The sequence below is a fragment of the Pan paniscus genome, chromosome 4, assembly GCF_029289425.2.
Source record: "Pan paniscus chromosome 4, NHGRI_mPanPan1-v2.0_pri, whole genome shotgun sequence".
NCBI lineage: Eukaryota > Metazoa > Chordata > Mammalia > Primates > Hominidae > Pan > Pan paniscus.
Window position 1 is genome coordinate 111,263,059 of NC_073253.2, and position 14,379 is coordinate 111,277,437.

Here is a 14,379-nt window from a genome sequence, read left to right on the forward strand (position 1 = left end):
AGTCTAGGCATGGTGGCTCGTGCCTGTAATCCCAGCACTTTGGGAGGCCAAGGCAGGAGGATCACTTTAGCCCAGGAGTTTGAGACCAGCCTGGGCAATATAGAAAGACTCTATTTCTACCAAAAATTTAAAAAATAAAATAACGTGTTTATATATGCAATAATTACAGTTTTCACAGCCACCCATAAAATAATTGCCAATTAATAACCAAGACTCAGAAGTTAAATTACTTAAAGTCAATACCTAGTAAACAAAAGAACTTGAATTAGAACCCGTATCCCCTGGCTCTGATTCCCGGCTCTCTATTTACTTTCTCCTAAGTAAGAAAATGCATACTTCTTAATTATTTATTTTATGAGAGTACTACTGAAAATATTTAATCTTTTAATGTGTTCTTAACTAATGCCTCATCTACATTTCCGGTGGCTCACGCCTATAATAATCCCAGCACTTTGGGAGGCTGAGGCAGGCAGATCACCTGAGGTCGGGAGTTCGTGACCAGCCTGACCAACGTGGAGAAACCCCGTCTCTACTAAAAATACAAAAGTAGCCAGGCATGGTGGCACATGCCTGTAATCCCAGCTACTCAGGAAGCTGAGGCAGGAGAATCGCTTGAACCCGGGAGGTGCAGGTTGCAGTGAGCCGAGATCACACCATTGCCCTCCAGCCTGGGTAGGCAACAAGAACAAAACTCCGTCTCAAAAAAAAAAAAGATATGCTATATCTTTTAAACATTTTGAGATGCCAAGATTTGTTCAAATATTTTAAATTTGTTTTACTTAGAAAGCTCATCTTATGACGTGATTTATTTATCTCAATTCCAGAAAATGTTTAAATAAATGAAGTGACTTTTCAGTTGATTTTTAAGAAATTAATAAACTTAATTTTTTAGGGTAGTTTTAAGTTCACAGCAAAATTAAGCAGACAGAGTTCCCATATATCCCTCTCCCCACACAGACACAACCTCCCCCTCTATCAACATCCTGCATCAGAGCCACACATTTACAGTAACGAGTTGATTAACAACAGAAATACATTCTGAGAAATGCATCCTTTGGTGATTTAGTCATTGTGTGAACAGCATAGACTGTACTTACACAAACCTAGATGGTAGAGCCTACTACACACCTGGGCTCTATGGTATAGTCTATTGCTCCTAGGTTACAAACCTGTACAGCATGCTACTGAATACTGGAAGCAGTAGTAACACAGCGACAAGTATTTGTGTATTTAAACATATCTAAACATAGAAAAGATAATGTGCTAAAAGGCATTGTGCTACAATGTTACAATGACTATGACATTGCTAGGGGATAGGAATTTTGTAGCTCCTTTTTAATCTTGTAGTACCTCCCTCATACATATTGTCCATTGTTGGCTGAAACATTGTTATGTGGCTCATAGCTGTACTATAATTGATGAATATAAACAGGCACATCATTATCACCCAAAGTCCCCAGTTTACAACAGGGTTCACTCTTGGTGTTGCACATTCTATGGGTGTTGATGTATTAATGTATAATGATGCATATTCACCACTGTAGCATCATACAGAATACTTTCATCCTTCCCTCTGCCCATAGTGAGTTGCTTTTTTATGAAAATGTTTGAATAATCTACTTCTTATTCCAGAAGATTTCATTTTATTTTTGTTTTTGCTTTTTAATGTGTAGAGTTTTTGGTTGCTAGTTTGGTCTTGGCTGTGGGAGCCAGAATCATCATCATGAGTACGAGCAGAGGGGCTTTGCGCCCCTCCCATAAGGTGGTATCTTGCTGGGATCTTGTGCTCCATTTCTACAGGGTGAGAGACAGACTGGCAGAGGCAGCTTGCCTAAATGCAAAAACAAACAAATACCATCTCATGTCCAGCTTGGCCCTGGGCATGAAGTGACCAGTGCTGTGGTTTTGAGTACATCTCTCCCTTGTCTCAGAGCATTCATGGGCATATGTCTCACGGTGACATGCAGGCAAGCTCACAGACATCGTCTCCACACCAAGGCACATGTTGGAGTTGAGTACATCGCCAATAGCAGTGCAGGAACCGCTGCTCCTTTCAGCCAGGCCCAGAATTCTTCCTAGAAAGCCTAATCTGGAAATACATTTTGGAATATTTGATTAAATAAAACATCTTTTGGCTTGGTCTTGGTCTTGCCCCTCACTCTCATGTACAGGGCATTACACTGGTTGGTGTGGGAAAATTTAGTTAATTATTGGGCCAGAGATGATCTCTTGAATACTCATTCCAATCAATGAGAAAGACTCCATTGGTCATAAAGCTACTTTCAAGTTACAGAAAAGTCAGTAGGTACACATAGCTATGAATAGGTCCTATGAAAGCATGTGAATAGGGATGAAGCAATAGTATTTTTGTGACTTTCCACTGGATGTGGTAGAAGCATTATTTGTGCCGTTATCATCTCTGTTAAATGGGCTTCATAGCATACAGAAAAACCACTTTTATTTGAATATAGAATACAGAGCATGATCAGTTTTAAACTCAACCTGTCCAAAATGAATCTTACCCTCTTCACTAAGCACTTGATTTTTTTTCTCCACATGTTATTATATTGCCTAAAGTCTTAAGCTTAAAAACTTGGAATTGTTTTCACTTCTACTTGGTTGTATTTCATGATGGAGAACACGGCCAAAAAGGCTAAACAGGAGCACAAGCAAAGTGAGAAGTTATCAAAGTGGAGGGTCCAAGCACTGGGGGGCCTGTTCCCATGGCATGGATCAGGCTAGATGCCTTGGTGTTCCCATGCTGGCCTCGTGGGCATCCTTGCCAGAAGGAATCTGACATGGCAGAGGACATGAAGGGAGGGGTAATGTGAGAAGGAGAGGCAGAAAGGTGAGCCAGACTGGAGTACCCAAATCACTGTTCCCACACTAACGTTAGATGTTATCAACTTTTTAGAAAGGATTACTATATTGACTCGTATTGGCTTTTGACTTCATATTAATTAGAATGTATTTGAACACCGGTGGGGGTAAACTATTTGTAATGCAATTTTGTTGAGTAATATTTGAAAGAGATTGCTCTCTCAACAAGAATAATAAATCATCTCTGTTTCAAAAATAACCCCTGTTGAAGTTGACAAGAGCAGGAAGGGATGAAGTTTGCCAGGTAATCTAATAGGTGCTTCCATATACATTTTCTCATTTATGCACCAGAACAATGCTTCTAAGTATCTGTTATTCTCCATTTTTACAATTTATAAATTGCCTAAGGTAATGTCAAATCCAGCCCTGCCTCCTCGGGTAACCTTTCTCCTGTGTCTGGCAGAAATTCACACATTTAGCACCATAGGTAGGTTTCCTCTGTTTTCCATTTTTATTTTTAAGGTTGGAATTTGGGTTCTTTGGAACTCAAATTTCTTGAGTCATTTTATAGATTTTTGCTGCCTAGCTGGCCAATTAAAATAGAGAACTAAGAAATGTTTCTTCTTTCTTCATAGAAACAGTTTCGCTTGCCTCAATTATATGCAGAGTTATATTGTCCTTCACGTTGCTCAGGTAGACCCAGTGTAAGTTACAGCTAGGAAGTTAGAAAAACAGCAGCACTATTTTCTCTCACCTTTATTAGTATATTATGCCAGAGTTAACTCTTATCATTTTTAATTTCAAGTACATATTTTTGAAGTAAATCAATTGTATATATTAACTATTCAACTGTCTCTTGGTCAGTCCATTATAATAACCCTATTTTAATTTTTCTTTCCTTTTTAATGCACCCAAAGTCTTTTATTTACTTTTTTAACTACAGCCACACTTTGAGCAGGTAAGTGTCTGCTGTTTTTTCATAGCAATACTTCACAGCTATTTTAAGATTTTTTTTTTTCTAGATATTCAGGGACACTAAACTAGAGGGGAAGTTTCCATGACCACACCTATTGAAACAAGCCCAGGGAGAGCCATGGTGCTCAGCCTTCAGGGTCACCAACATTTAGAGAACATCAGAAGATATTAATCTTCTCTCCAAAAAGCACGCATAAATACAACATTTTTAAATACACGTTCAGGGGGCTTTAGTCAGCTGTTCTGAAATGGATCCTCTATGAACTACTGTTTTTTAAGGGGCATAATTTATATATTTATTTATTCCCTTAGAAATTGTATTGATTTGAGACATGTGACATGTATTCCAACTACCTCATTTTAAAAGACAATTGTTTTTAAGAAGAGCTTTTTAGATTTAGATAATAGATTTGTGTAACACATATAAGTATTTAACTTCCTTACTGTTAATAGGATTCTCTATTAAAAGATGAAGCTAAACTAGTTCATACATGTTTTTACTTAGATTTGGGACATAGGAATTAATAGGGGCCATACACTTGACCTTCATCTGCTATATAAAATATAGCTTTATTTTGCAAAATGCTTTCCACCCTTGATTAACATCTTATTGCCTTGTAGGTATGGAGCACAATCATTGATTAATCTAATATATACAATAGGGAGAACCGTAACTACAGATTTACAGATTGTGGAGGTAAGTACTTTAAATATTATGAAATACAATGATAATTTGGAAACCACTTTTTATGCAATTTGGACTTGCTAAAATTAAAAATAATATGCTTATCTGAATTATTACATTCTATGCTTCTATTGGTGCTGTATCACTGTGAAAGAAGTGTTTTTAATTGTATCCTCCTCTGAAATAGAGATCACCTGTTCATGGAGGGTGGCACTTCATCCTCTCTCACCTGAATGCAGGGGACTCTGGCCCAGGGTTCCCGTCCCAGACCGGGCTTCCCTCCATCCCACCTTTGCCATCACTGCCAGTCATTGCCCTGTTCCAGAGCTTCAGTAGCTTTTCATAGCTTTTCAAAGCAATTTTAAAATCTTATGATTAGCACATGAGGCCCTTCATGATCTGGCCCCTGCCTTAGTTTGGCTTCATTTTTGCTCACCTCACCACTAAGTGTCAGAGAGCAAGAGAGACAGACAGACACCCCTAAACACATTTCCTCTAGTTATACTGTACCACTTACAAATTTTCTTGAATTATTGCATTGCTTCACATTTTCTGGATTTCAGAAACACTCTACCTTCTGTCTGGAGAACACTCCTCATTCCTGTTCCTGGCTGGATAATTCCTAATCATCCTTTAAGATCCTGCTCCTATTACCTATTCTAGGAACTTTTTAATGAACTGATTTATACCCTCTCCTCACCTATGCTTTCAGGTCATCCTATGAATATATTTTTACCACAGTGCTTCCTACATTATAGTGTAATCACTGGTAAATATGTCTACCCCATGAGGCTATAATGAGCTCCCTGAGGACTGAGATAATATCTTAGTTTTGTCTATTCTAGGTTCTTACCATTTCCTGGCTTTTCTTTCCTCTAGGCTGAATTTTTATTAGGCAGTCTTTTTCCTTGTGGAGAGAAGCATAGCTCCCCACTTATATAATCCTCAGCACTCTCAGTTGCAGAAGGAAGGATACTTACAGCTTCAAGAGTTCCTGCCCCGAAAAAAAGCACTCTGGTTGGTCCTACTTGGGTCAGATGTACCAATCACTGTGTCCAGGGAAGATGGAATACTCTAATTGGTCTAACCAGGGTCCTGTGGCCACACTAGGAGACAGCCCCACCCAAGTCACTGGCACTGGGAAGGGGAAGGGGTAGTTCTGGAAGGAAAAAGGGCTGTAACCAGAAAGTAAACAAAGCAGGCAAAAGCAAATGTCTACAAAAAGATACATTCACACAAAGTAAAACAAGAATACAATATAAATACAACCTCTACACACCCAGTAGCATAGGTAAAATTAGAAAGATTTATGGTACCAAATGGTGGCAAAGATATGGAGCAACTGGAACTCTTTTATCCTACTGGGAGGAATGTAACATGGCACAAGCACATCAGAAAACAGGCAGTTTTTTGAAATGTTAACTGGAAACCATCTAAATGCCCACCCATAGGTAAATGAATAAGGAAAAGTAATATATCCACATAATGGAATACTATACTGAAATTTTTAAAATTTGTGTAGCAACATGGGTGAATATCAAGGTGATTATGTTTAGTAAAAGAAACCAGTCGCATTCTGGGTAATGCAAATGGATCTATAGTGACAAAGGGCAGATCAGTGGTTGCCTGGAACAGAGAGAGATGGACTGCAAGGACCCTTTTTTGGGGTAGAAGAAATGTACTTGATCGTGTATATGGTTTCAAAGGGGGACACAGTGGTCAAAATTCATTGACTTTTACAGTTTAAGTAGATCTAGTTTATTGTACATAAATTAAATCCCGATAAAATTGATTAAAATTAAACACCAGGGCCTGAAACTATGTTAATGAGAACAAGAAGAGCCTTTGTAAATAAAGGTAAATCAACTCTCCCTAAGCAAATAAACAAATACATATGTAGGTCATAAAGGCCTGAAATATGATCCTAAGCAAAAAAAAAAAGGACAAGTAGACAGTCATATCATTGTTATCATGAGAGAAGGAGAACTGCTAATTCCCGAAGAAATTATCTTTTTTTGAGTTTTGGCCTGCCTAAGGCTGAGCTGTCAGGATCTGATTTATCAGGTATTCCCTGGACAAGGAAAAGAAAAGCACATTACACCCAGAACATGCTGGTACAAAAGCTCCGCGAATCAAGACTCAGTGTGTGTTTCTGTTTTCTAAAATTCGTTAGTTCAATCTTTGCCTCTACTGAATCTAGTGAAGTTTTGTTGTTAATGAATGAATAAATGAGGTTCGTATAAATTTAGCAATCTTTAAAGTTTCAAAACTCTAGTCACTCACAGCTTTTCGAAATTGTAAAAATGGATTTAGCAGTAAATTATTGCAATTTAAAAAAATATATGAATTAGCTAAGATGACTATCCTTGTCAACAACATCTTAAGGTCCAGCGGTCCTGCTATGCTGCATCAGTTCACAGGATAGTATCTAAAATAAATAATAAAAAAGAAAGTGAAAATGAAGTCATTTGTCTCCGTCGTCCCTCTCCAAAGGCACAATTTTCAAACACCTTCTGCATCTCTGGCTCTGGTTTTTATATTCCCCCTCCTAGACATACTCTCAAGCACACGTGAAGCCCACCTACAATCCCAAACACCACCACCACTCCCCTCCCACCACTACAGGAGCCCAATCCTGGGCACACTCTCCGTGATGTGGAGTTGTGGGCTGTTGGTTACCACCTCCCGGCAGGTGTGAGAAGGGAAGGAAAGAGTGGGGGAGGATTGTTCCTGGCTCTTTAACTTACTTGTCCCTAAAACATTTCTTTTACATTGTAATTAGGCTTGATAGCACTATTACTGTGCAATTTCGAGTATATTAGGGTTGAAGTGAGCTGTTGTGAGCTGGAATGGGCATTTTCATCTTATGGCTATAAGCGTTCGGAGTTCTAATCCACTGATACAAAAAGAGACTCGGTAAAATGAAAATTGAAAAAACTTATAACTTATTTATATTTTGGAATATAACTTATTATTCACTTGGAGTCTGACTTATACATAATATTGCAACAAATGTTCTGATAACTGAATGCTTGACCTGACCCAATGAGGTAATTCAGCCAATGTACAAATTCATTATCTAAGTATTCTAAAATAAAGAATGACATTTGTAAAACTGCAAATATTATGCACCAATTTTGAGCTTCGGAAGTTGCAGTTTCTTTTGAGATTTTTAAAAAATTGTGGGGGTTCACTGTATCTCTGTCTGCAAATCTTAGAGAACACTCTATATGCGTTCAGTAAATATTCATTGAGACTCAATATGTGCTTTGGGAATAAGGCATAGTTTCTGCTTCATGCACCTTCCTGTCTACATCTGCTTCTTTGGGGTAGGTGTGGTGTTCATCACATTGTCTCAGTCACAGTCTCCCCAGGGACACACAACCTAGGACTATACATTTCTACTCATTCCAACCATCATCACCAATTTACAAACTCATGTTGCTACTTAGCATTTAGACATTTATTTTGTCCAAATGGGAAGTTGGATTGCACTGATCATCTGTCTCTCTGTCCTTCCAGCTGCAGCAGTTTTTCAGTAACATGTTGGAGGAACACCAGAGGATCAGAGTTCATGCCAACTTACAGACAATAAAGAATGAAAATCTGAAAAACAAGAAGCTAAGTGCCAGGATGGCTGCGTGGCTAAGGAGAAACACATAGCTTGTGGCTATCTTTCAGCACTCCTCTTGCATATTATAATGTAGTTTGTTCACAGTTTTGTCTTCCAATACTTTGTGAGTCTGGAAAACCATACATTTTATTTGTATTTCAGTCACATTTATTACTCAGAGTGCCATTCTTCTCATATTGTCATGTTTGGCCCTGAGGTTGGGTGATTGCTGACAATTTTGCCAATGCTGCTGTATTTCTGGGAAAGATGTCACTTCATGTTGGGTTATAATCCCACAGAATTTACTTTAAATGTCATGTAAAAACAAATTCACCTAAGATAGTCTTGCTTATTTTGTTGTGAAGGCCAGTGGAATATAAAAATCAATGGCATTAATGAGGAGCACATTCTTTGCTGAGGGAAATAACAGTTTTTCCAGGCCCTAGGGTTTATTTAGTTCAACATTGAAGATTGAAAAGACTAATGAGAAGATAACATGACAATATAAAAAGACAGAAACTCAAAAAGTATATTCACTAGAAGACAGTGGAGCCAAAGAAAAGCAGGTTGAAAAAGACAGAGGAGACAATTTAACGAGCCCTAAAGGCAAGAAGTGTGTCTTCTCCTGCCCATTTCTCTCTCCCACAGTACATCCTGCATTGAACCACATGTTGCTGGTTACTAAACTTTATGGTGTCACAAAAAGACAAATGATTGTAGGATCCATGGAAGTGCACTTAGGCTTGCTGTGGTGGAGGCCATAGTGGAGATGAAGGCTCTGCTCTGAAGCTCTTGATTGTGTATTCACCAGTGGGATGGACACCCTTTCAGCCTAAGCGTACAAGTGAAAACAATGATGTCAAAAGACAATAGCAAGTATAGGCTACTATTTAGGGCAAAAGGAATCTTGAAATGAAAGAAACAGAACTAAAAGGCTAACTGGAGCATAATCCTTACAGTTTTTCACTCAGGGGATTAAGTTTGAAACATAGTGTCTTTTGGCCAAATTGAACCTACTTGTAATGTGGACCAACTTACTTTACACATTTTCATCAGTCCCAATGTATGGAATTAGCTTAGTTTTCTCATGCTTGATTAAAACAAGACAACTAAAGCTAATCATTCCTCTTCTAGACTTTGTGTATATGATTTAATCTTTTATTTTTATTTTTGTAGAATGGGGGTAAAACTACAAATCTCCTCAGGGTGATATTTTTAAAGATTAAGGAGTATGACATCAATTAACAGTCTTTAAAGATGTTACATACGCTCAAAGCAATGTGATTAAGACTTTTTGCCTATTTCTTGTATAAGTTAAGGCAGCCATAAATGAAAATACAAAACAAACGTTTGCTTTTGTATTTGATTCACAAGGGGATTCTCCCTGAGTGTCAGGGGAGGCTGTGGGACTTCACCACGTGGACAAACGAAAGCACAGGCTACTCAGACTTGGCCACAGGTCATAGGTCAGAGAATTTTTTCTTCAAATGTAGAAATGTAAATTTTCAGCAATAAAATATCTGCATGCCTACAAAGTGTTGTAGCTGAGATACCTTCCTGTTTTTTTTCTTAAACACTCATTCTATATTTCCCATATTTCCTCTGATAATGAATCTCATCTTTCAATAACTTTGTCTTCACTTGTCCTCTCAACTGCTTTTCTCTTCCTCTTCTTCTTCTGTGTCTTAGTCCATTTTGTGCTGCTGTCATAGAATACCTTAGACTGGGTAATTTATGAAGAACAGAGATGAGTTTCTTACCATTCTGAAGGCTGGAGATTCCAAGGTCGAGGGGCCTGCATCTCACTAGGGCCTTCCTGCTGTGTCATCCCATGGTACAAGGCAAGAGGGCAAGAGAAAGAAGAGGGAAGAGGACTGAACTCATCTTTTTTATCAAGAACCCTCTCCCAAGACAACTAGCCAACTCCCATGATAACAGCACTAATCTATTCATGAAGGCAGAACCTTCATGACCTAATCACCTCTTAAAAGTCCCACCTCTCAACATTGCATTGAGGATTAAGTTTCCAACAAATGACCTTGGAGGGATACATTCAAACCATACATAGCTCTCTCCTCTGTTTCCACTCCCGTTCTTTCTCTATCAAGCTGCCTCTTCCCTTCTCCCCTTTTCTCCTTTCTCCTCTTTCCAGTAATCTCTGCCTTCCTTCTGCCTGGTTGGTCTTATCCTCGCTCCTTGATCTTCCTACTCAACCATGCTCTCAGTCCACCAAGCGTGCTTTGAGGCTGACACTCAGTGTCAAGAAGGCTCTGATGCCTGGTATTGGGTGATGCCAAGAACTACTGATCTTGCCAAAAGAGCATGTAGGCTGGTCTCTCCAGACTGTTAAAAGTTAAACTGAATCCTATTACATCTTACCTTCTGTAGTAATTAAATAGTGCTGAAGGCGTTTCTCCAAAATCAAATTCCCAAATATTTAATTAATAGTCTTTCCTCTAAATATGGGGAAAAAAATGGATGATATACCATTTTTACTTACTTGGATGAAGCTGGCTACTTAAGCACTGCATTTTATTATGCTTTACCTTATACAAATTATAAAAACAAGTAATTGTTGATTGGTTTCTGTGATAGCAATAATGCAGTAACAAGTCAGGGAGTGGTACTGAGGCTGATTTTCTGTGTGGCATAAATACTTTATTAACCAATAAAAACAGCTTATCTGTTAGCACCCCAACTATAAAATGATTTCCCTGACCCAGTCCATTTATTGTATACCTTTCATCTTGAAAATAATTAACAAAATATACAATATAGTCATGATTTTTTCCAATTTCATAATTCGAAATTAAATTTTTTCTCACAATCTTATGCTTTTTTTTTTGCCCAACCCCATTCAGTGACTTGCCATTGTTGATTTTAAATGAAAGAACAGATGCCTTAGTGTGATGTTCAGCATCTTTTGTAATTTAGATCCCTGGGACCAATCTGTATAGCAATTTATTCTGGGGAAGGCATGAAGAAGCAAAGTGAGATGAGATTTAAAAGGTAGCTCGTCTTAGTTACTTTTCCTGTTTAATCCATTCTTTGCTCCAATAAAAGCTATCTTTTTCTCATCCAAACTCTAGCAGGATTACCATGTTCAAAGCAAAGCCTTAAGGGATGCTTACAAGTAAATATAACTGCCTCCCCCACACAAAGAATGATTTAGCACAGTTAGCAGCATTTGAAACCATACATATGTTGCCTTTGGCTCATTCTTCTAATTCAACAAGATTTAGCAAAGGTAATCTGTACAACACATATATTTAGGAGTTATTTGGACTCTTCCTCTTCCCTTCCCTTCATAAATAAGTCAGTCCTAGAGGTGAAATAGAGCAAGGTGGCATCTGAACCAGTGGGAATTGAGGGGGAGCCATGGTGGCCCATGACCTGAAGTGGGCTTAAGAGTTTGAATGGGGTGAAGAAAGAATCCACACAGAGGAGGGGAGATCACAGTGGGATATCAGAACCCAGACAGGGTGAATAAGGTTACCACACGGTGGCGAAGGGAGTTATGATACGGTGACTTAGAGCCCAGATAGGGTGAGAAGAGCATCTAATGGGGGTTGTGTAACCCAAAATGGGCAGTTGAAGTCTTTGTGGGGTAAAGAGGATGCCCATATGTTGGAAGGTGGCCTAGTATGAGGTATCAGAGCCTGGGGAGGGTAAGAAGGGAATCCATATGGGGAAGGACAGAGGCAGATATAGGAGGTGGGTTACCACAGGGTTATGGGTCAAAGAAGAAAATATATCCATAATAGGATCCAGGCTTCTCACTGTTGGAGAAGGGAGTTACAGATACTCAAATGAAGGGAACAAGAATGAACTGTTCTGGTATGGAATTGGAAGTATTTGTATGGACTCATGGTTTTCAATATATAGATAGATTTATAAGTATCTGTAAAGTATGTAATAAATAGCTGTAATATGTGTATATATATTTTGCTCTTTATCTGTATATACATAGATACAGATATATTTTTTTGCCATTACTTTTAGTGGCAAAAACCAGAATTACTTTTGCACCAACCTAATATAGCTATATCTACATCATCTCTATCTCTATTTATATAGAGATAGAGAAAGAGTAAAAGTAATGGCAAAACCTGCAATTACATTTGCACCAACCTAATGGATTTAGACTCTAGCTTCCCTCCTGAGAGACAGTAGCAGCAGCAACACCTAGTTATGGACTGAATGTATCCCCCAACAATTCATATGTTGAAGCTCTAACCCCCAGGGTAAAGGTATTTGGAGGTGAGGACTTTGGGAGGTATTTAGGTTTAGATGAGGTCTTAAGGTTGGAGCCCACATGATGTGATAAGTGCCCTTACAAGAAGAGGAAGAGACACCAGAGCATTCTCTCACCCTCCGTGTGCATGCACCAAAAATGGCATGTGAACACAGAGAGAGGAGGCGGCTGCCTACAAGCCAGGAGGAGTGCTCTCACCAGGAACCGAAGCTGTCGGCACCTTGATACTGGACCTTCCAGCCTCCAGAACTGTGAGAAATAAATGTCTACTGCTTAAACCACCCAGTCTATGGTATATTGTTATGGCAGCTCAAACTAAGACAACCCTAATAATGAGCACAGCTATTGCCCATATCTTGGCTTCTAGATGCCATTCTCCACTAAAGAACCCAAAGTTCCTTGAAGAAATGGCTGATTTCAGGGCCAGGACAGGAAGGGAAAGGGGCAATTAAAAGTGGAACATCTTTTGAAGCAAAAAGCAAGGAAGTACTAAAAAAATAATTGGGACATACCAAATGGGCACAAAAGCCAGCTTGAAGAGAACGCCACTGGCCAAATGTGGGAAAATTTGAGAATCATAATAATAAAGGCAATAAGGGAATAAAATAAGAAATCATGAGCTAAATAACAATTAAAATTTTGATGAGGAAGGGTATTTACATAATTTCAAAGTACTTTCCCACAAAGTACAGTTGAATAATGAAGGCAAAATGAGTAATTTACAGTGGAAAAGCCTGGCAGATGTCACCTTAATCAAGTGATGAATTCCAATGATATTCCATCGCAGTGGAATAAATAGAAATTTTATTCCATTTAATAAGATGAAATGACAAACTACATTGTTACTCTTGTTATACTTCTAACAAAGCTGCATAACATGAATCTAATAATGAAGAAAAAACAAATTGAGAGACATGTCACAAAAATAATATCCAAGTCTCAAGGTCATGAAAGTCAAGGAAAGACAGAGGATCTGTTCTAGACTGAAGGAGCTTAGAGACATGACAACTGAATGTAGTGTGTGGTCCTGAACTGGTTCCTTTCGCCATAAAAGACTAACATTACTGGGACAATTGGCAAAACTTGGGTGGAGTCTGAAGGTTAGATGCTATCATTGTTAATTTCTCAACTTTGATGGCTTGTTGTATTTATGTAGAAAATATTTTGGTTGTAAGAAATATACATCAAGGAGTGAAGCAGTAACCTATTGATTCAGGAAAAAAAATATTTTTATAGTAACTCCAGCTTTTCTGTAAGTTTCTGAATAAATTAAACTTAAGATAAATAAAGTTTATCTTTATCTATTTGTTACCGGAACTGCAATGCACTTTCATTTCAAGTCACTTTTTTCTTTCAAATTTGGTAATGGCCACAGCCACAATCCTGAAGTTATCTACTAAGCATTTTAATAATTATGCCCAAGTTGGAAATTCAAGTTGTCCAAAAAGACTTAATTTCTTGTTTCAGTCAACACTTCCCATCTTCAACTAGAGGGACTAAAAACTAAAAATTTTAAAATGTGTTACTCTAAATTAACAAAGCTATATAAATGAAAAATAAATGTAAGTCATTACACTTTTAAATAAAACTTGTTTGAAACTTTTATATAAAAATCTGTAGTGTTTATACTTCCAAAAATATTAAATCTTACAATTTCACTAAGACTTTTGGGAAGACTTTTACATATACATGGGTGAATCATGTAACTTGAAATTATTATGCTAACAACTTGACTTAGACCATGTTACAGTTATAGCTAGTAATATTTTACCATTTTGTATAATCAGTGATGAACAGTACACGTCTAGAAGTATAGTAAAGTAGTCTTCCCTTAGCTGCAGTTTCATTTTCCACAGTTTCAGTTACTCAGGGTCAACTATAGTTCAAAAATATTACATCACTACCCTGTGTTTTGGGGCCACTATTAAGTACAATAAGGGTCACTTGAACACAAGCACTGCAATACTGCAACAGCTGCTGTAATCGCCAAGGTGACTACGTGGTGACTCATTGCCATCCAGTGGGCCGAAG

General features: G+C 38.1%; 1 protein-coding gene across 1 annotated transcript in view; it reads left to right on the forward strand.

Annotated features, from left to right (window-relative positions):
• Window positions 1–13,961, forward strand: part of LVRN (laeverin) — a 70,197-nt gene extending 56,236 nt beyond the window's left edge. Inside the window, exons 19-20 of the mRNA XM_003826719.7 lie at window positions 4,417–4,492; window positions 8,003–13,961. Of these exons, the coding sequence (XP_003826767.2) occupies window positions 4,417–4,492; window positions 8,003–8,143 (217 nt within the window). The 3' untranslated portion in view covers window positions 8,144–13,961. The remainder of the gene's footprint in view (window positions 1–4,416; window positions 4,493–8,002) is intronic.
• Window positions 13,962–14,379: the final 418 nt, after the last annotated feature.